The 24,368-nt window shown below is 33.5% G+C and overlaps 1 protein-coding gene across 1 annotated transcript; it reads right to left on the reverse strand.

Annotated features, from left to right (window-relative positions):
• Positions 1–18,582: 18,582 nt before the first annotated feature.
• LOC134252349 (noelin-3-like) lies at positions 18,583–23,943 on the reverse strand. Its single transcript, XM_062734794.1, has 2 exons — positions 22,828–23,943; positions 18,583–20,085 (listed from the first exon to the last, which is right to left on the reverse strand). The coding sequence occupies exons 1-2, from the start codon at positions 23,495–23,497 to the stop codon at positions 19,292–19,294; spliced, it is 1,464 nt and encodes a 487-aa protein (XP_062590778.1). The 5' UTR covers positions 23,498–23,943; the 3' UTR covers positions 18,583–19,291.
• Between the last annotated feature and the right edge of the window lie 425 nt (positions 23,944–24,368).

Raw genomic sequence — 24,368 nt, forward strand, 5'->3', positions numbered from 1 at the left:
ATGTTCTATGGGGTTTATCCCATATTTGACCATGAATGGGAGAAAAAATCCCACTTGCCAGTATTCGTGGGATTTATCCCATTTGAACAAATTTGTGGGAGAAAAAATCCTAATGGGAGAAAAAATCCCATCTGACATTTTTTCTCCCATGGGAGAATGGTGGGATAGTTGGTGGGACTGAAAATCCCACCATTCTCCCATGGGATTCTGATATTTAAGACTTCATATCTTTTAAAGTAGTGATGTTTATGAGTTCAACAGTAAGAATTTTTTTTTTAGAATATTACACTGAGAATATGTGATACTGCGAAGAAATCCCACCAGGTACTATAATTTTTTTTTGGACATGACAATTAGAAATGGTAGTAAAAAGTCCGGACTATGTCGTGTCCGGAGTTAAATGTCGCACTGTTAACAGTTATTTGTTGTGGAAATAGTAAGTGGAAATTGTAAAGGAATTTATTTGGAACACCCAGTAAGAATTTTTTTTTTAGAATATTACACTTTGAATCCGAGAAGCAGCACATTTTTATGCACAATAAATACCGGTATACATTTTTTCCAGCTCTCTCGTCTTTGGACAGATATAGTTCTGCAGTTAACCGTAAGGTTTGCAAACCCAGCCGTTGTCATCTTCGCTATAAACTTTTCAGTTTTTGCAGAAAGTAGCATATGAAACCCTCCAACAGCAGATTGGAAAAATGAAATAGTTAGAGAAAGGTCCCCAGCACACGATAAAATAGGACTGTTCTTCTTAGCTTCAGAACGGCAGTGTTATGGTTTTATATTTTTATAGTCTTTATAGTCAAATATGAAAACATGAAACCATAAGTTAACACTACAGTTCTGGAGCTGTGTTCTTCCGAGATTGGAATTTTTTTTTGGTTATCAATCACCTGCGATCCTCATCCTTCCTACATATACATTGAAAAATAATGTCACGGGTCTGTATGTTTAATAAATAGACCGGTGTCTTTATGTCATCCAAATATGAGAATATTTTGTTGAGATATTAAAATATTCCATAGAAGTTAATTATCTGAAATACTTAATGCCCTCTTTCCAAGTCAAAGGTTAAAACTATTCATGGAGGGGATGTAAAAGTAAAACACTCTTACATGCATCAACGTCTATTCCCTTCAAATACATGAAGGGTCACAACTCCCATTCTTATTAAAGAGAGGTCGATCTTTTTTCCTTGGGTGGGGTGATGGGGTTCCAAGGTCATTTTTGTTTCTTCTGCATGCATAGAAAGTTGTAACTTTAAAGTTCTAGATAGTAAATCGAAGATGACTTGAATACAACATGAATCAAGAATTATTTTAAATTTAACTTTTGGATAGAACCTTAATGAACATAAATACTCCAGTAACATACCGTATAGCGGGTTTTTTGGCGGGTGTAAAATTTGGCGTTTTGCCTACTCAAAGGTATGCCAATAACTTTAGCGTAATTTATTTTAGCGGACGCAAGGTTTCAGCTCTTTACTGATGGACACTAAGAAGAGTACTATTTTAGCGATTAACATTTTGGCGGACTTTCATCACAACGCCAAAATAAGCCAAAATTAGCACTCCGATAAAATTACCCGGTATACAGTACTATTAGTAAAACAAGTTTATGATTTTTAAGAATGTTATCCAATATAAAACTAACCAGAGTGAATTTTGCATTTTTAAATCCTTTATTTTTTCACATAATAGAACAATTTATGTTGGGGGGGGGGGGGGGGGAGTATATATGCAATATATTTTAAATATTTGATAGAATCAACCAATCCTCGAATTTGAGGTATATATTTTGGGGGCTATTCAAGAAATTTGCACTATCTGATGTGTCAATATTAAATTTAAACGTATTTCTCGGGTAACAATAAATTTATGATACATCAGTAAAACGTCGCACCTCATGAAACAGAACAGAAGCCAAGCGTAGCAATTACATGTGTCAAGAGTCGCACATACAGCAACCATACTCGCAATGTTATCAGAAAACTCTTTATTGCATCAAAAGTTTGAATCTTGTGAAGCATAAAAGAAACAGGAATTCATAAATGATTCATATAGTATATACTCATATCACTTTTAACACAAATAATGTAGCGTTAATCGAGTTTACCACTTTAAAAGCAAATATGAATAATCTAGTAAAATACATTAAACGAGTGTAATCTAAAGCATTTACGGGATTGCTCCTTATTTGTATTCAACCAACAAGGAATTCTACTGCATGAAACCATACTGGACATTACTAATTACTTCATTATCAAATGTTCTATCATTCCTGATAGTTAAGTTGACAAAGACTGCCTCATTGATGTAAACCAATAGTGGCTGGTGTCCGAAACCAAGATTTTCTCGATTCGCACTTTACCAGCAGTGGAATTCGCTTAAACAATTTTTATTCGATATAACAGACTTTAGAACGTGCTAAGCCCATTTTAATTTCGAAAAAAAAAATGAATTCGTTAAAACTCATTAAAGTTATTAAACAGACAAGTTATCATTAACAGGTTTAATTCGTCATAACAAATTCCAAATTTTCTTATAACGAAATGTTTGTATTATTATATGCTACCATTTCATTCTGGGTGTTGTAGTTTTGTCACTTGTATGTACCAGAATGGACGCCCATAAGTCTATATGGCAGTTTCCATGATGAAGCAACATTTATAGAACCTTTTCCATCGGTACGTAGGATAATTATAACTTACTTAACTTAGTCTAAGATAAATATTTTTTAAATGTGATTGTAGCATACAAAAGATTTCAGTCCATTATTTCTTTGTGAGCACGAGTTCAAAGAACGAGGACACGGTATGGCTCTTATTTTCCTATAAAAAGCAAAACAGTTAAAATTGTTAAAGTTTGTACTTGACGTGTATTTTTTTTTTCCAAAAGACCAGCTCTAGTTTTTTATTTAAAGCGTATATGGAGGTCACAAGAGGGTGTCAAAAAAGAATATTTTACCAAATTTCTTATATTTTGGAGGGTTTTGTCATGAAACACTATAGTTTCTCTTCGGCAAACATAAAGCACAAGATTGCCTATCTGAGATTTCAAAACATCTTGTATTTTAGTCTTTGACCATGTACATGTATAAAATCATAACGCTACATTTCTGCATCTAAGATTATATGTTCACAAGATAAAAATGTAAACTACTGCAGAAAATCTTTAGATTTGGTTGGTAGGCAGCTTGTACCCTGCGTTTGCTGGAACGAAATTTGATGAAAATTTACATAAAAGAATTTTTTGTACTTTACTCTAAACATATTTTATTGAATAATTCAATAAGGATTGGGCAACAGGCAAGGTCTATGTACACACTCTCCTTAAGAATTTTTTGTGACCTTCCTGTGACGTTTGGGTAAGTACAGTGTATATCAATGTTTTTAGCTCTACTGCCTTCAGGATCATGAAAAAAACATAGACATAAGTCAAATTTTCAATCGCCTATAAAATATATATCAATTATGGAATTTATTTCGAAATTTGAAAACCAAAACACTTCTGTTAAACAATATTGTAATATATTTTGATTTTGGTCTGCTTGACTTCTACTACAATTTATTATAAAATGAAGAATTTGACTTAAGCTTAAGAGCTTATGCGATAGTAAGGTGTTCTTCTGTCTGTCTGTAAACAATTTTTCAAAATGCTACTCCTCCTACAGTTTTGGTCTGATTTCAATAAAACTTGGCACACAAGTAGACTACACAAAGATACATAATATGTATCGGTTTTTTAGCTCACCTGAGCCGAAGGCTCAAGTGAGCTTTTCTGATCACATTTTGTCCGGCGTCCGTCCGTCCGTCTGTTTGTTTGTCCGTCTGTCTGTCTGTAAACGTTTCACATTTTCGACTTCTTCTCAAGAACCGCTGGGCCAATTTCAACCAAACTTGCCACAAAGCATCCTTGGGTGAAGGGGGTTCAAGTTTCTTCAAATGAAGGACCACACCCTCATTCAAGGGGAGATAATTGGGAATTAATGAAAATTGGGTGGTGTGTTTTAAAAATCTTCTTCTCTAGAACCACTGTGCCAGGAAAGATGAAACTTATGGGGAAACATCCTCAGGTAGTGTAAATTCAAGTTTGTTCAAATTATGACCCCTGGGGGTAGGGCGGGGCCACAATGGCCGACCAAAGTTTTACATAGAAATATATAGTAAAATTCTTTAAAAATCTTCTTCTCAAGAATAACAAAGCCATAATTGATCATATTAATATGGAAGCATCCTCAGGTAGTGTAGATTCAAATTTGTTCAAATCATGATCCCTGGGGTTATGGCGGGGCCACAATGGCAGATCAAAGTTTTACATAGAAATATTTAGGAAAATTCTTTAAAAATCCTCTTCTCAAGAATATCAAAGCCATAATTAATCATATTTATATAGAAACATCCTCAGGCAGTGTAGATTCAAGTTTGTTCAAATCATGACCCTTAGGGGTAGGGCGGGGCCACAATGGCCGACCAAAGTTTTATATAGAAATATATAGGAAAATTCTTTAAAAAAATCTTCCTTTCAAGAATAGCAAAGCCATAATTGATAATATTTATTTGGAAGCATCCTCAGGTTGTGTAGATTCAAGTTTGTTCAAACCATGACCCCCGGGGGTAGGGCGGGGCCACAATGGCAGACCAAAGTTTTATATAGAAATTTATAGGCAAATTCTTCAAAAATCTTCTTCTCAAGAATAGCAAAGCCATAATTGATCATATTTATATGGAAGCATCCTCAGGTAGTGTAGATTCAAGTTTTTTTCAAACCATGGCCTCCGGGGCTAGGGCGGGGCCACAATGGCCGACCAAAGTTTTACATAGAAATATATAGTAAAATTCTTTAAGAATATTCTTCTCAAGAATAGCAAAGCAATGATTGGTCATGGGGCTACTTTTGGATTTCAACTTTTCAATAATAAACCAATTTCTACTTTTTCCTAGCCACAGTGCTCAGGTGAGCGATGTGGCCCGTGGGCCTCTTGTGATTTCGATGAACGATGTTGCCATGGTTACTAAAAAATAGAAATTTCTGTGAAAATCCTTTAAAACGCTATTCTTCCTACAGTTTTGGTCTGATTTCAATATACATGTAATTTGGCACACAAGTAGACTACGCTACGATACATAATTTTATTTCTTGCTGCTTGTTGCCAAGTTTCAAATCCCAGTGTTACTTTTCCTTTGTTATACGTACAGACCAGTAGAGCTACAGTCTCATTAGAGACTTCTGGTTTTTAAAGGGGTTGATAACAGGTTTGAATGAACCTTCTTAAAGGCTTCCGAAACCTGGAGAACAAAGGGGACTGAATCTATCTTGTCCTTTTAATGAATAATACTACATGTAGTATCCCTAAAGCCTGACGTTAGACATGTAGCAATCAGTTGCTAAAAATATAATATCGTTGAAAGCTACGACTAAGTTATTTTATGAACCACTTTGCTTATAATTGAACTAATGATGAAATGTTCGTCTAATTGTTTATCATTCATTGCTTTCAGAGAGCGAAAAAAGAAAAGTCCAATAAGAAAATAACTGTTAGATCCAGTAGTCCAATCGACGGAAAGGAAGAACCCGTTCACTTTCTGAAATCTTTGTTCCAGGGAATGATGGTATTTTTATTTGTAGAAACTGATAGCCATAAAAATTATTAAAAAGGAGGCTTTATATCTAGAATATTATTGAAAAAGGAAATTTAAACGACAAAACAATGTAACATTTATACTGTTTTCTTTACTGTGACAAGAGTGGCCAAGAATATGGTATTCATAGAGACGTTGTTACTGTAATCTATTTGCATACATATTAATTAATGCATATTTACTCCCCAATTTTATATACATTGTAATACATTGTATAGAATTTCAGCACTATGATATTTAAAACAACTTTTTTTTTTAATTTACAGTGCGGATTTTCAACAAACAGGAATTCAAAGTGACTGATATGATTGATTCAAATCCTGGTCCTACTTTAAACAAAAAAACGGAAAAAAATGATTCCAACAGTTGTCAGTTGTATCTGAAATTCAAAGTGTATGGAAGAAGATCGATAATGGACAGATTCATTCAAACCACACATTATATCTCGATAGATCTAAAGCGAACGGTGTCCAGTATATTTTGAAAGAGATATTTTACTAATTTACAATACATGTACTAGGTTTGTTTAGTTTCCTTTTTTTCTTACATTGTTTTTTAACCCGATTTTTACATGTATTTAAATGTAAAAAAATATTTTTTTTTAAAACAAGCAAATGTTAAGAAATAAAATTTTAATACGTAAAATGTATAAATTATATGCACTTTATATTCATTTAAAATTATAAGTTGAATTTTAACTAGTGCTAATTGTAACGGGGACCGTTACAGATGTTCCCCAAACGCTCCCCAACTCCCTTTTGGTGCCATATATTCCCTGTAATATCTATTAAATAAGAAATACTTAATGGAATTTAAACTTATCAAGGTCTTCCCAGAAGAATACAAAATATATTTAAATTTAAGCATTGTACGCTTGTTCATGTGCGTAACGGCCATATTATCTTGTCAACACTATCTATATATTTTAATATACTTGATATCAAAGATGTTATCCAAAAGCATTAAAAAATACACTCATTCGAGTGTATTTTTAATTTTACTCATTTCACGTGCACGCACGTGCAAGCAAGTGCATGATGAATACACCTTCTTGTAGGAGTCCCTTATATTTATCTATGTTCTAAATCCCATCCTGTTTGGTTAAAAAACAAGGGAGTTATAGCCATTTGAAGTTTCAGCCAATCAGATTGCAGCACACATGCATGCGCGTGATTTCATGAATTTTTTATCTTAATCGTATTGAAGGATATCTTAATGAATGACTATATTTAAAATTCCAAACATTTCGTCAAAAAACAAAATAAATATAGCCATTTAAAGTTTCAGCCAATCAAATTGCAGAACACGTGCATGCGCGTGATTTCATGATTTTCTTTCTATATCGTATTGTAGGATATCCTACTGCATGACTATGTTTTAAATTTCAAAGCATTTCGTCAAAAAACAAAGGAGATATAGCCATTTAAAGTTTCAGCCAATCAGATTGCAGCACGCACGCATGCGCATGCTTTCATGAAAATTTTTATATATCATGCTGTAGATCTTCATAATTTAAGACTTTGTTCAAAATTTCAAAAGATTATGACAAGAAACATGAAAAATATTGAGACTTTAGTTTCAGCCAATCAGAGCGAAGCGCACGTGCATGCGCGTGAGATCTTGCTATTTTGACCATGTCATCATGTCTATACTACTAACATATCCTTATATTATGAGTTTCAAAGCATTTCATCAAGAAATAGAAAAGTTGCGGCTATATCTATTATATTAGTCATTTCACGTGTTGCACGTGCGCGCTCTTGCAAGCACGTGCGCGAGGAACATGTCATTATGCATATACAACTAATATATACTTATATTACGAGTTTCAAAGCATATAGTCAAAAAATAGAAAAGTTACGGCTATATCTATTATACTGGTCATTTCACGTGTTGCACGTGCACGCTCTTGCAAGCACGTGCGCGGAAAATGACCTTGATTCCGCAAATCTACATAACATGTCTACTAACCCTAAAAAGGTTTTACCTACTTCGGATGAACAGTTTACAAGATCACTCGCGGACAAAAAAGTACCCAGGAAGAAGAAGAAAAATAATTATAACTAGATACGATCTCGTTGCGAGCAACGAGTGGGTCTTCCGTCCGATTCTGAAGTAAAAACGAAAAATCTTGCAGAAAAAGTGATAAAAAAATTGGACATTCGGGGGAGCGAACCCGGGTCGCCCGCGTGACAATCCGACGCGCTAACCATTCCGCCATTGAAAACACCGCTTCAAATTTTTAAATACGAAAATCTCGAGATTGCCTTTTTCGATTCTAAAACAAATTACATATTTCACATTCGCAAAAGAGTCACTTTTAAGATGTCTAATATCAAAGAAAAATATTGGAAAACAAAAAAGTTGAAAAATTGCGGTTTTTTAAATTCGCTTCCGGTATCGACCGGAAGCACTGACGAAAATTTGAAAGTATAGGTGCAAAACTACAACATGTCATCTATTAGTCCTGAAAATGACAACATTCTAGCTTTTGTCGTTTCTGAGTTTTTGTGTCGACAAAATGGTCACTAAAAATTCGATTAAAGGTCGATAACTTCCGACCGGAAGTGATTTTTCAAAAATTAAAAAAAATGGATCAAGTTTAGATCATGATACATCATCTCTGAAAATTTCAAAGAAATCCGTCCATGCATCTCTGAGAAATCGTCTGCACAAAATTTGGACGAAAAAAAAAATAATAATAATAATAGTGAAAAAGAAACAATAGAATAATAGAAGGGTCTTCCGTTGGAGACGGAAGACCCTAACTAGTGCTAATTGTAACGGGGACCGTTACAGTTGTTCCCCAAACGCTCCCCACCTCCCTTTTGGTGCCATATTCCCTGTAATCTCTATTAAATAAGAAATACTTTAAGGAATTTAGACTTAATGAAAGTCTTCCAGAAAAATACAAAATATATTTAAAAATAGGCATTGCACGCGTGTTCATTTGCGTAACGACCATATTATCTTGTCTACACTATCTAAAATTTTAATATACTTAATATCAAAGCATTTAATCCATAAGTATTAAAAAATACACTCATTCGAATGTATTTTTAATTTTACTCATTTCGCGTGCACGCACGTGCAAGCACGTGCATAATGACTACACCTTCTTTTAGGAGTCCCCTATATTTATCTATGTTCTAAATCCCATCCTGTTTCGTTGAAAAACAAAGGAGCTATAGCCATTTGAATTTTCAGCCAATCAGATTGCAGCATACATACATGCGCGTGATTTCATAAATTTTTATCTTTATCGTATTGAAGGGTATCTAAATGAATGACTATATTTTAAAATTCCAAACATTTCGTCAAAAAACAAAGGAGATATAGCCATATAAAGTTTCAGCCAATCAGATTGCAGCACACGTGCATGCGCGTGATTTCATGATTTTTTCCTATATCATATTTTAGGATATCCCAATGCATGACTATGTTTCAAATTTCAATGCATTTCGTCAAAAAACAAAGAAGATATAGCCATTTAAAGTTTCAGCCAATCAGATTGCAGCACGCGCGCATGCGCATGCTTTCATGGAAATTTTTAAATACCATGCTGTAGGTCTTTATAATGTAGGACTATGTTCAAAATTTCAAAAGATTATGACAAGAAACAAGAAAGATATTGAGACTTTAGTTTCAGCCAATCAGAGCGAAGTGCACGTGCATGCGCGTGAGATCTTGCTATTTTGACCATGCTGTCTTGTCTATACTACTAATGTATCCTTATATTATGAGTTTCAACAAAATTCTTCCAAAAAAAGAAAAGTTACAGTAATATCCATTATATTGGTCATTTCTCGTGTTGCACGTGCGCGCTCTTGCAAGCACGTGCGCGCAAAATGACCTTCGTTCGGCAAATCTACATAACATGTCTACTGACCATAAAAACATTTTACCTTAGTCGGATGTATAGTTTACAAGATCACTCGAGGACAAAATTTTCCCAGGAATAATAATAATAATAACTAGAGCAAAGCTCGTTGCAAAGCAACGAGTAGGTCTTCCGTCCTGTTTGACCGGAAATAGCTTTTATTTTTAAGTAAAATGAGAATTAACACCCAAAAATGCTTTGAATCCTCTGAAGCTAAGTTAATTAATGCAAAAATAAGCTAATTTCCACTACTTCCGGTTTGACCGGAAGTAACGACGACGGACAGAAAATTAATTTTTAAGCTCCCAGAGTCATATGTTACCCAAAAACTTGTCAAGAACGGCAAAAATACGCGTTTTTCGACTACTTCCGGTTTGGCCGGAGGTGACGACGCTGGACGAATTTTGACGACTGCAATAAATTAAACTTGACATTTTAAACAACTTTGCTTCTTTGACGTATTACAAATTCTCAATACTTTTTGAGATATGAAGGAAAAGTTTTCGGCCCCTCCAGGCCCTTAAATTTAGGGGCCAGCCCTATTTTCTAGATATCATTTGAAAGATCTTTTAATTCTACACTTCTTTTGTTCTACATGTTTTAACAAAATGTTTCTAAGTAAAAAGTTATCGTTGAAAAGGTGTCAAAATTTTTGAAATTCGTGATAGGACTATTTTTTGGCCATAACGAGCTTCCATACACAGCAATTTCGGTGAATATGAAAAACGTTCCGCACAACTACATTTATTGCTCTTTTATCACTGAAAATCTCAAGTTTCTATCTTAAGCCGTTTTCGAGAAAACTCGCGGACAAACTAACCCTCTAAAATTCACTAAAATGCAAAAATTGCGGAACCGGAAGTAACGTCATCAAAATTAAAAAATATATATCTAGATTTTTTTATGTTCCATCATCCCTGAAAGTTTCATGAAAATCGAGCGAGCCGTTTCCGAGAACTCGCGTGCACAAAATCGGTAAGAAAAAAAAGAAAAAAACTGTGGAAAAGAAACCTAAGAATAACAGAAAGGTCTTCCGTTGGAAACGGAAGACCTTAACTAGATGAGATCTCGTTGCGAGCAACGAGTAGGTCTTCCGTCCGATTTTTCGATAAGATGAGATATGATTTTTGACTATGATCTTTTTTTTTTACAAAATATAATGATATCAAGACTTCTCTCACTTTATTAAATTCTTTTGATTTATTCAACAATCTCAAATACTTATAGATGAAAGCGATTTGACCCCTCTCGGCCCCTTTCAAATGAAAGGTCTCATGATTTTGAACACTTTTTGTTCAAGACCTATTCACCGATGTCTTTTCGTTAAAGAGATATCTTGCATAAAATATTTAGGGGCCACCAATCCAAATCCTTAATGGGGCCATTTTACAACAATTGTTTGGAACATTATTCTGACCATCCTTTGTTCAACATTGTTTATATCAAAATATTTCTCCTATTCGAGATATAAACCGACAAACACTTCATATTCTGGCCGCTTGTGACCCCCAATTTCGTAATATATGATTAAAATTTTATACGATGTTGTTGCAATTCGTTAAGATGAATACCTTTCAATCAGTAATGTATTACAAAATATAGATCATTAAAGAGTTATAGATGAAAGACTTTTGGCCCCTCTGAGCCCCTATTTTGAAGAGTCAGCCCCTTTTTCTGATATCAAATCAAAGGGCTTCTAAATTCAAAGACTTTTTGTTCAACACTTATTCAGAGATTTCTTTCCGTTGTGGAAATATGCTGAATAGAAATATTTAGGGGCTACCCCTACACGTCCTTAATGGGGCCGTTTTAAAAAATTCACAGTACGCATATTGTTTAGAACATCATTCTGACCATCGTTTGTTCAAGATTGCTTATCAATATATTCCCCCTTTTTGAGATATAAAGCGTCAAAGATTTGACATTCTGGCCCCTTGTGACCCCTAATGACGTAACATATTATCTCAATTTTATAATATACTGATGCAACTCGTTAAGATGAATATCTTTGCTTCAGTAATGTATAACGAAATATTGATCATTATAGAGTTTTAGATGAAAGACTTTTGGCCCCTCTGAGCCCTTAATTTTAGGGGTCGGACCCTTTATCTTGATATCAAATGAAAGGTCTTGTCATTTAAAAGATATTTTGTTCAACACTTATTCAGAGATTTCTTTTCGTGTTGGAGATATGCTGTATGGAAATTTTTAGGGGCCATCGCTCCAAGTCCTTAATGGGGCCGTTTTACAAAAATTCAAAGTATGTATATTGTTAAGAACATTATTCTGATCATCTTTTGTTCAAGATTGCTTATCAAAATATTCTCCCTTTTTGAGATATAAAACGTCAAAGATGTGACATTCTGGCCCCTTGTGACCCTTAATTACGTAACATATTATCTCAATTTTATAACATATTGTTGCAAATCGTTACGATGAATATCTTTGCTTCTGTAATGTATAACAAAATATTGATCAATAAAGAGATATAAGTGAAAGAGTTTTGGCCCTTCTGAGACCCTAATTTGAGGGGTCAGCCCCGTTTTTTTTACTTCACATGAAAGGTCTTGTAAATCTGTACAACTTTTCTTCTATATGTTTTAACAAATTATGAATAGATACGAAGATATGAAACAAAACGTGTCATATTTTGTGAGATATTTTTGAGACACATTTTTGGCTCTACCTAGCATCGGCGCTATTTGTGCTAGAAAGATTTGGACGCCTGCCTGCAACTCAGCAAACCTTCCTTTACTTTCACTGAAAATCTTGAGTCAATATCTTAAGTCGTTCCGGAGGAGTTTCCAGGACAAGCCAACCCCCTAAAAATAGGAAAATCGTCCATATCTCACGACCGGAAGTGACGTCATCGACGACTTAAATTTCCGACAAGGTTCAGATGAATATCTATCAGATCTGAAAGTTTGGTGAAAATCTATCGAGCCATTCCCGAGAACTCGCGTGCACAAAATCGGTAAGAAAAAAAAAGAATAACTAGATGAGATCTCGTTGCGAGCAACGAGTAGGTCTTCCGTCCGATTTTGCGATAAGATGAGGTATGATTTTGATTATGATCTTTATAACAAAGTAATGATATCAAGACTTCTCTCACACTGTCTCACTTGTTTGAATTTAACAATATCAAATACTTATAGATGAAAGTGATTTGGCCTCTCTTGGTCCCTTATTTTGGGGGCCAGCCCCTTTTTCTTCATTTCAAAGGTCTCGTGATTTTGAAGACTTTATGTTCAACACCTATTCACATATTTCTTTTCGTTGAAAAGATATCTTGAATGGAAAATTTTAGGAGCCACCTGTGCAAGTCCTTAATGGGACCGTTTTGCAAAAACTCAAACGATGCATATTGTTTGAAACAGTATTCTGACCACCCTTTGTTCAATATTGCTTGTCAAAATATCCCCCCTTTTAAGATATAAACCGTCAAAGATCTCACATTTTGGCGCCTTGTGACCCCTAATTACGTAACATATGATCAAAATTTTATAATATATAGTTGTAAATCGTCAAGATAAACATTTTTCTTCAGTAATGTATTACAAAATATTGATCATGAAGGAGCTAAAGATAAAAGACTTTTGGCCCATCTTGGCCCCTAATTTGAGGAGTCAGCCCTTTTTTCTTGATTTCAAATTAAAGGTCTTGTGAATTCAAAGACTTTTTGTTCTACATTTATTCAGAGATTTCTTTTCGTTTTGAAGCTATTCTGAATGGAAATATTTAGGGGCTACCCCTCCAAGTCCTTAATGGGGCCTTTTAACATAAATTTGAAGTATGCATATTGTTTAAAACATTATTCTGACCATCTTTTGTTTAATATTGCTTTTCAAAATATTCGCCCTTTTCGAGATATAAAACCTCAAAGATTTATCATTCTGGCCCCTTGTGACCCCTAATAACGTAACATATGATCAAAATTTTATAAGATATAGTTGCAAATCGTCAAGATAAACATTTTTTCTTCAGTAATGTATTACAAAATATTGATCATTAAAACGCTAGAGATAAAAGACTTTTGGCCCCTATTGGCCCTTAATTTGAGGAGTCAGCCCCTTTTTCTTGATTTCAAATGAAAGGTCTTGTGAATTCAAAGACTTTTTGTTCAACACTTATTCAGAGATTTCTTTTCGTTTTGGAGATATTCTGAATGGAAATATTTAGGGGCTACCCCTCCAAGTCCTTAATGGGGCCGTTTAACAAAAATTTGAAGTATGCATATTGTTTAAAACATTATTCTGACCATCTTTTGTTTAATATTGCTTATCAAAATATTCGCCCTTTTCGAGATATAAAACCTCAAAGATTTAGCATTCTGGCCCCTTGTGACCCCTAATTACGTAACATGTGATCAAAATTTTATAAGATATAGTTGCCAGTCGTCAAGATAAACATTTTTTCTTCAGTAATGTATTACAAAATATATATCATTAAGACGCTAAAGATAAAAGACTTTTGGCCCATCTTGGCCCTTAAATTTAGGAGTCACCCCTTTTTCTTGATTTCAAATGAAAGGTCTTGTGAGTTCAAAGACTTTTTGTTCAACACTTATTCAGATTTCTTTACTTTGTGGAGATATTCTGAATGGAAATATTTAGGGGCTACCCCTCCAAGTCCTTAATGGGGCCGTTTAACAAAAATTTGAAGCATGCATATTGTTTAAAGCATTATTATGACCATCTTTTGATCAATATTGCGTATCAAAATATTCGCCCTTTTCGAGATATAAAACCTCAAAGATTTAGCATTCTGGCCCCTTGTGACCCCTTATTACGTAACATATGATTAAAATTTTATAATATATTGTTGAAAATTGTTAAGATAAACATTTTTGCTTCTGTAATTTATAACAAAACATTTATAGTGAACGAGTTATAGATCAAAGTCTACTGGCCCCTCTAGGCCCCTAATTTGAGAAGGCAGCCCCTTTTTTGCCATATCAAATGAGAGATCTTGCATCTTTGAATCACTTTTCTTCTGTATGTCTTAACAAAATGTTAACAGATAAGCAGATATAATAGAAAAGTTGTTAAATTTTGTGAGATATTTTTGAGTCGTTTTTTAAACCCAGGCTAGCTTCGGTGCCTTTTGGGCTGAAAAGATATAGGCTCAAAATGGCACTTCTACAATCCGTCCTCTATCTACACTGAAAATCTCAACTCCATATCTTCAGTCGTTTACGTGGAGTTACCCGGACAAGCAGACCCTCTGAAAATCAGAAAATCGTCCATATCTCAAGACCGGAAGATACAATCTCAATACAAAAAATTTCCAATAAGGTTCAGAACAATATCTATTAGATCTGAAAGTTTCATGAAAATCCATCGAGCCGTTTCCGAGAACTCGCGTGCACAAAATCGGTAAGAATATAGAAAAATAATAATAAGAAGAGGGAAAAAGAAACCGAACGAAAACAATAAGGTCTTCCGTTGGAAACGGAAGACCTTAATAATAGGGAAAAAGAAACCGAACGAAAACAATAAGGTCTTCCGTTGGAGACGGAAGACCTTAATAACTAGATGAAACTCGTTGCAAGCAACGAGAGGTCTTCCGTCCGATTCCGGAAAGAAAACGTAGAATCGAGCTGAAAATGTAAAAAAAGATTTGCACACAAGGGGATTCAACCCAAGTCGCCAGCATAAAATTTCAATGTACTAAATATTACATTATCGGGACTTTTACTCTACGAAGCAGTGCCTCTCTCTTAAAAGTATGAAAGGTGGGTCACTATTCAAAATTTAGCGTCAAACTCCAGGAGTTAATCTTTGCGCCTTTTCTCTGTAATGTTTTATTAGATAGGTGTGATAGCTTCAATGAAATTTAAAAAAAACCGTTCTCATATCCTTAGATTCTAGGTTTAGGAAGTATATTTAACACATTTTACAAATTCCATATTGTATATATGCACGTAACACTAAAGCGGTGAAACGGTTATGAATTTTTAACTTTTTTTCAATTTCCTGTTAATCCCCAAAGTGAATTATCCCGATTAGTTAATCGAAAAAGGTTGATACGTTTCGCCGAAAAAAAGGGCTCACCCTACGACGGTCAACGAATCAGATATCATTTGTGCTCAATAACTTGAATCAGGTCTTTGAGACGAGAATGCTAAAATAAACTCCGTGAAGCAATCTTTAAAAAAAATCGTTTTCTTATATTTGTCTTATTTATTAGTTTAATATGACACAGGTGTGCATAGGTAAAACAGTGGCTAAGATTTAAAGTTACAATATTAATTGATATTCTTTTTTCAGAAAGTATTACTTATAAGTATGATTTAAGATCTGTTTTTCTGTGATGCACAAAAGATATTAGGTATCGAATTTCATTTGCACAGTCTTCTCTTTTTCTACTTTGAAAAGCAGCCAAAAACAATAATAGAAGACGTTAGTTTGACACAGAACTGCAACGAAACTACGATGTGACAATCCAAGTATTCCTTTACATTTCATTTATCCTTATGTTACTTTCGTTCAAGCAAACGTTCGGCTGCCCCCGTAAACCCCTATTGCGAAATGTCGGCGTTGACAGAGACAGCCGCCATTTTGGACCCGCTTCAGATTTTTGAATGCTAATATCTAGAGTTTAGATTTATCAACATTCAAACAAATTATATAGTAAGCATTTTAAGTAGGACTTCTATTAACATACCAAAAATAAATGAAAAATACTGAAAAACAAAAAAGTTAGAAAATACGATTTTTTTAAATTTGCATTTCGTAACAACCGGAAGTACTGACGACGCACGAGAAGGTGATTCCGCAAAACACAAAGTGACAAACTATCGTCTCCAATAAGTCTCCAGGTCATATCTTAAGCCATTTTCGACAAAAAGGGGCGACAAAATTGCATTTTAAAATCAGGAAATTGTCCATAACTTGGCACCAGTAGCGAATTTTTCAAATTTCTCTTCGGATGTAACAACTTCATATAATGACACATATTTTGTGAAAGTTTCATGAAAAATCGCTGAATAGTTTTCGAGAAATCGCCTGTACAAAATTTTGTCAAAAAAAAGAATAATAATAAGAATAACTAGATGCGTTCTTGTTGCTGGTGCAACAAGCAGGTCTTCCGACCGACTTCTCTTTTGCAATCTAGTCTGCGTCATCCTATGAAATAGATTCCATAATGTATTTTTTTCGTTTACGTTCATTTACAGTAGTTTATCAACACAGATCGTGATTGTTCCAGGTATTTCACGAAATATCTCCAAATATAGCTTTTAAAAATCGGCAAAATTTTCCACACATGTTATAAAAGAGTGAAAAGTAATTTGCAACTGAAAAAAGACAAAAACAAAGAAAAAATTTGGGGAACGCCCCGAGCGGGATTCGAACCCGCGACAGTAAGACAAAGTTTGGTTTGGTCATATCTTTGCAATAAACGCACGCATGAAAAAAATGAAAACATATATAGATATCGTTGAAGACGCTCTATAAACCCTGTAAATCTGAAAGAAAAATATTGAAAAACAAAAAAGTTGAAAAATTAGACTTTTTAAATTCATTTCCGTTTGCGACCGGAAGTAGGAACGACAAAAAATGAAGGACGTTCGGCACATCTACATGTGATGCTCTTTAATGTCCATGAGTTTCAATGTCATATCTTTAGCCGTTTTCGAGAAAACTGGGGTACAAAAATCCATTTTAAAAATACAAATTTCCCCAAAAATCGCGAATGGAATTAAATTTTGAAAAAATGAAAAACACGTCTGGAGATATTAATGTGATGCATCTTTCCTGTAAAAATCTTTGAAATCCGTACAGTCACAGCTGAGATATCGCCATAACTATGAAAAAAGAATAATAATAATAATAATAATAATAATAGGAAACCGACGGAAAACAATAAGGTCTTCCGAAGGAAGTCGGAAGACCTTAATAAGAAACAGTAGAATCACTATAAGGTCTTCCGTGAAGACGGAAGACCTTAATAATAATAAGAAACAGAGTAAAAACAATATGTTCCCCAACTTCGTTTGGGGAACATAATAAATTTACTCGCTATGGGACTAATTTGATGTGAGGGTTATGTCGCTAAGGATATTTGATAGAAAAAAAATAATGTTCAGATAGAACTTGATAAATAATTTAAATCCCACAACTAACAAAACAAAATCAAAGAGAAATACAGAGCTTTTAACATTATTATAGAAACCTTCAAAATTGATCTGTTCGAAACAAAAAATAAGAAAGAAATTTATTTCCCCCTCGTAACGAAGTTCACATAACTTTATCAAGATCGATGATCTAAATAACGAGGCGATCCTCCGTCTCTCTTACCTTAATACAATTGTTTCTAATCATTCATTTAAACACTGCATTGTCGTAGGATTTTCCATTTGCCCAATCACTACAAATAACACAGTACATGTGAGACATGGGATGTCTTACTCCTCTATGGCACCTGATCCTATTAAGATTTAGAGGTCCTTGTTTGCTCTTAATCCGATCTCTATTGTTTCAATGGATTTTAGAACTTTTAACACTATATTCGTTATGTTCTCCGTATTTCATGTTTTATGTAGATCACACATGTACATGGAAAATATGATCCGTTTGTCCAATTTGTTGGGCATATTTCGGGCCATCCTTAAAAAGTTGTTTGTTTGGAATTGCCGCCTGAAGGGGTTTCAGACACAGGAGGGAGGGAGAGAATTTTTTTTTTTTCAAAATTGAAGATAAATTTTTAATTTTTTGATTAAAATCTCAGTAAACAGTAAATACATTTTCTGACTTTAAATAAAGTATCTAACATCAACAAAGAATGCTAATTTTGCATAGATCTGACACTACATTTCAGTGTTTTGTATGGCGCATGTGATAACAGGCAAAAGAAAATTTTCCTACTTTTGGTCAATAAATTTTTTTCAGGAGGAGGCATTTCAATGAGGCGGGAGGCAATTCCAAACAAACAATAATTTTATTATGGCCCCAGGATGTATTAAATTATTTGTGACTTTAAGCATGTATTTACGTCAGTAGATAAAAACAAGCTTTTTCATAAGATTCATATTCAGGAAGATTATAAGTGAAGCGAATTTTCATAATTGTTTTAATTAAACAGGCTTGTGACTAGGATCAGAACTGTCCCAGATTATCGTCTCGACTATTTACAATATTTCTATGCACAGTATATCAATACAATGCAACTGGATGTCCTTGCTTCAAAAAAGCTGTTGCAGTTCTATCGATTTTGTGTCAAAAATGTACAAAAATACAATTACATATAAAATCCAGCAATTTATCAAAATGAGATATTGCGATTCAAAAACAATTGCGGCAACGAAAAATCTACTTATAAAAAGAAATTGTTATTGAAATACAAAGATAATTTAAATTGAAATTCAACAATTGAACTAAAAAAAATTCTTAAAAAGTACACATATAGTGAACTAAAAGGTGAAATCGTTTACAAGTCCTGACTAACATGAATTTTACAATTAAATGAGGACCATTTTATTCAAGCATCTGTAATTAATTTTCGCTCGTGCACTAGCCGCCACTAGCAACATTAATCACCACTTGTAACACGTCCATATAGATACTGAAGAGAGATACATACTATTTATAATAGACACTGGTGGGGCAATAAATTATTAACAAAGTACTAATCAATAATATTTTTTTGGTTCACGGTTGTGTTATTTTGTTACTTTCAGTAATTATAACAATACACTCTCCGGAATAATCGAATGCATGAATCTCCTTTTTTTATCCTGAAAAGTTACTGCACTCCACTATTTCTCGTTATTTATCGATTGTTGAGGACATCGTTGAATATATTTCAATTCTCCCATGATTCCACGTGTATAACTTCCGGTCCAATGGGTTATAGTCAAGCATATAGTTTGAAACAAATTCATTCCTTATAGTGTTTGTAAACGTTATTTCCGTGCTTTTTAGTTCTTTATTACCCCCGTTTTGGGTATTATAAATGTATTTAATGTACGTTGGCGAATTAGTGTAAGAATCCGTTGCGTATAATATTCCACAGATCATAAACGTATTTCCAACAGTGCGTTTGGGGATTAATGTCGTCCATGTTTCTGAAATCGTAAAATTGTCCTCGTTAATCTTGCTGATAACAACATTTCCGCTGGATGCCGAGGACGCATAAATTACCCATAATCCGTATTCATCAGTTGCAAAGTCGATATCACTAAACCGATCCGACTGGTATGGATAAGCGTTATGCGCACCTGCACCCGGAAGTTCCAATTCTCCCAACCAACGAGATTCCATGAGATTATACCTTACAATTTTATTCGTCATCATCTTTTGACAGTAAAAGTAGTTTTTGTACACTGTATGCCCTGTACCCTCACAGAAAAACGGAAGTTTGAGTTTTTCTTGGGAAATATCCAACTCAAAGTCCTCTAAAGTTTTGTAAGAGACTACCTCATTGATGTCACTGAAATCATACGTCACCCAGTACAGACCGGATGGAATCGGATCTTTCATGATAGTACCCACTGCGATACCCACTTTGACCACTCTGTCTTTTGATGGGTAAATAGACGTCAAAATCCGAGGGCAGTAGTCTGTTAATTAAAAAAGTAAATAAAACAAAATTCTATCTACTAGACAGCTACATTAAGGTAGGATTCTTCTCTGGTTTCTGACTATATGAAACATTCAAAGTATATTTGCTTATATGTCTTATATATTGAGGTGTAAGGAATTTAAAAGACCATATTTTTCTTTCCTCATCACAATTGTACAACTTTAAATAGAAATGGTAAACTGCGTTTGAAAACTAGCAGGGACTATATTTTTGGCGGAATGGTGGCGTATGAAAATATCTTCTTTTCGGCCTCTCAAAATTATAATAAAACTGAATTTAGTTATAATTTTTACACAATCGAAGACTTGGAGAAATTTTCAAATGTAAGTAAGATTAATAGTGAGGGACTAAACTTTCACAATATATCAAATAAATATGATTTTTCAAACAAACTAGAACTTTATTAGCTTTTAAACGCTTCCTATCAAAGTGCAGATTTGAGTCAAAAATCCATAAAAAGTATTTTTTCTCTCTTAGTAAACGATCAAAACTTTTTGTTTTTGCATCATTTTGTACATTTATAAGACTACTTTATTATATGTGAAAATAAGAAAAAGTTAAATATAGGAAGCATATGAAAATAACTATTATATCCTAAAAAATTAAGAAAAGCAGAGAAAATTCGGATTAGCCAATATCCAGATAAGTGAAATTAATAATGTAAATTTGGTAATATCATGCTATAGACCCGATACAGTAATATGTTTTTATGCAAAATGAACAATCATTAAACTTTTGAAATAGAAGTAGGTATCACATGATTGGCACAAGTTATTTTTTATTCTTAATGTCAAGGAAAAAGATAATGACCTTGACCTGACCTTGCCGCTTATATAAAACGGTCTAATTTAATTTCACTGATACTATCAATTACTGATATTGTCTTCTTGATTCTGTGAAAATTTCATTAATTTTTAAATATTAGAAATATGAGAAGAATCCTACCTTAATACATATACATGTGCACAATGATAGTAAACGATAAATTTAATTATACGTGAGACCATCTTTAAAAAATCGTTTGATTGCCCTCAACCGACCAACTGACTAAAAATGGTCCGACTCAAAACTTTTTTTACATCCTAGGACACGATATTTTTTCTTAAAATTTCTCTTATCCCATCAGGAAAAATTTTTTCTCACCTACCTACCCAATCAATGATTTTACTCTATCCAGGGAGAGAGTAAATAAACATTATATTTAAGATTGCCAGACATAAATATATAAAGGGTAAGTTAAAGGTGTTTATGAATGATTTTTTAAAAATTTAAAAGAAAAAAAATCAAATATATTTTCTTCTCTCTTGAATTAAGGGAGCCGACTTGGGTATCCTTTGCGTAATATTAATATTTTTCTCATCAAAGTAAAATAATAAAAGCGTATTTACTCTTTTATAGCAACCTTTTCCATTAAATTAATAAATTTTACAAAATTAAGAAATCACAGGTTAAAAAATTTAACTGCAATTTCATATAACTGATTTTTAAAACGGTTTTTCAACTGAAAGTTAGATTGACGTCGGAATAGTGTGTTTTTGACGTTATGATAAAATGTGGCCCTTAAAGAAGGGGTAACAAATATGTCATGAAAGAATGAAAGTATTTTAAAATATATGCTCTTGAAATTTTAAACATACAAATTTGATAAACTCTCGATGATTTTTATCATTTTTTTGTATAGATCCTTTGCATTTGTCATGATATTTTGTAGTGCTCCATAAAAACAATATAATTCGTCAATTTTTGGCATTTTGAGATGCCCGCTCTGGAAACAACGGTAGAATTTTGTGTTTCTTACAATAATGTACAATATTGTATTACTAATCATATATTACAACTTGAGCAAAAAGTCTATTGTAGTATTTGTATAATTTGCTTTAAAAAGCGATAAATTGGCACTTTCCTAATAATATAATCCCAAAGTAATGTTTCTGTTTTTTGAGACGGTCTCTTAAATATACCTTGACGGTAGATTTCCCCCAAACTTGGCATGTGCAATGAAGTTAATGTAAGGTACATTATGTAAAATTAAATAGTTTCTCTATTGTAGTTTTCACGCAACAAAATCCCAGTCGGCTCTCTTAAACAATATATCTTTTGCATCTCCATTATCTACAAACGCATAGATATATTCGATATAGGTTATTGTGAATAAAACTCGTGAAAGCTGACCAAATTCGTGTATTAACAATAGCTAAAAGGGGAAATGCATTTATCTAAAGTCGGTCAATTTACATCTGTAGATAATTAAATACTATAGTTATTTGTTTTCACTTATAAAACTTTTATCATCCATCAGTTTGTATCAAACAAAGAAAATTCAATAAATGTTTTGACAAAGATGGATAGCTAGGGATGAAGTAGAGGGTCTACAAACAGCATCCATTACAAGTGGACTCTTTTGATGAAAGCAACCAAAAAATCTAATTAACCATGGTCTTATCTGTACATGTTTTTATCTCTTCGAAGATACAAAATGTTCCATTTCTTACATGTATAATATCATTCCATCAAAAGTGTTATCTTGAATATTGTTCTTTATGGTACAAATGTATATCAAATTTGTTTACATTTGAATTCTTAAGGCGAGGATATTATTTGAATACTATAATTTTTTACAAAATCAATAAAAGTTGGCAAAATAGTCTTTCTGTTTTATTATTTAGATTTTTTTCTGTAATTGATTACCATTATGTCATAATATTCATCGATCACGAACCTTTTTGCTTGTTGACGATCGTCATATTACATCGGACAAGAGCTGTATTAAGCAGAACCAGTTGTTCTTGCAACTCATCACCCATAGCCATGACACTTCGAATGGACTTCTGGGTAGCCGAAACTAATGACGTCATTGACTTAACAAGTTGTTTCATTTCGTTGTTTTGGGTAAGCATGGCCATTTGGAGATATTTGTACTGATTTTTAATGGCTGCAACAATAGATTGATGAGCAAATATGGAACCTGGTGGATATCTTTGTAAAATCTCAACATCGTTTTTAAGTTTGACGTCCCCGTCCTCTAAATCCCCTGATGTAACATTAAGGGCAACCAACCTCTTTCCAAGAATCTTTTTCGATTTCCGTAAAATCCTATTTGCACTTTTTAATTTGTGCATGGCTTTAGTATTAAAATCCCCAGAACGAGTTGTTTTATTGTTATGAGCATTTAGGTTGGCTTCAAACCAATATTTCATGGCTTCATCATTTCCGGTCAGTAGTTTTGTATTTCCTTTCCCCCGAATGGTCACGGTCACATTTTTAGAACACGTTACTTTGATAGAATTTCTTTCCATGTCAAACAGATAAGTACAATTATCGTTCGTTACGGGTACAGCACAAAATACACAAGGCACAAAAACAACCACCACAAAAATAAACCAATCCATCGTTCTGCTGCACTTGTACAAACCAAATGATGAAAGGATATTTTTCTGTCCGTTTAATAAATAGCATCAATCGAAAACGCAAAAAAAGCTTAGAGATTCTGGAGTAGTTATTTCCTTTCAGTCGAGTAAATATTCAATTATAACCCTCATTTGCCGAACACATTCAATTCAATTTGAAATCCATGTCTTAATTTCATTGTCTAATTTTGTGGAGCGAGAAAATGCGGGTCCGTTGGGATTCCAGTTGTCACCATCTGCGTGCAAGCAATGGTCAATACACAGAGCACAAGTCGGATTCTCCAAGGAAAAAACACTTTCTCCAAAGAAAATTTCCGGAATAATTCAAGAGAACATTTCCTGGCAAAAATAATTGCTTGTAATGAATTAAGATAGAATTAACACTCGGAACTCTCAAGTGGAAACTAACCAATGGTGTCTGTTTTCAGGTCAATACGATGACTAAAAATCACATCACGCAAAGTGCTTATTTTCCATTTGATCTGAAGTGTATGTATGATATCAATAATTCATTACGTCTGCAATCATTGGTGATGAGACACCATTTTTAGCTACCTTCCAAGGGGGTGCTTCAAATATATAATTTGTACCAAATATTGCACTTTAAAAGACTTTTACCAAACAATTTCGAATACAGAGACTAAGCACAAAGATCCGCACAGGGATTCTCTAGGGTGTATGATAAAAAATTAAATCTTTGCAACACAATGGTTTAAAATCATCTTTTATCAATAAAACAGCATTCGGAAGGTAAATGTAAACACGATATAGGATAAAATCAAACGTTCAAAATGGATTTTAAATGGGTTTACAAACACACGATAAAAGATTTCAATAATTCGTTTGAAATATA

The sequence above is a fragment of the Saccostrea cucullata genome, unplaced genomic scaffold (assembly GCF_032062105.1).
Source record: "Saccostrea cucullata isolate Sc308-1 unplaced genomic scaffold, CSIRO_AGI_Scuc_v1 ctg69, whole genome shotgun sequence".
Lineage (NCBI taxonomy): Eukaryota > Metazoa > Mollusca > Bivalvia > Ostreida > Ostreidae > Saccostrea > Saccostrea cuccullata.

What these genes read in the sequence shown, in the direction of transcription:
- LOC134252349 (XM_062734794.1), bottom strand. Translation starts at nt 23,497, where the DNA reads ATGGATTGGTTTATTTTTGTGGTGGTTGTTTTTGTGCCTTGTGTATTT. An exon ending in GATCGTCAACAAGCAAAAAG is followed by an intron (nt 20,086 to 22,827) that starts GTTCGTGATCGA and finishes TTTAATTAACAG; the next exon opens with ACTACTGCCCTCGGATTTTG.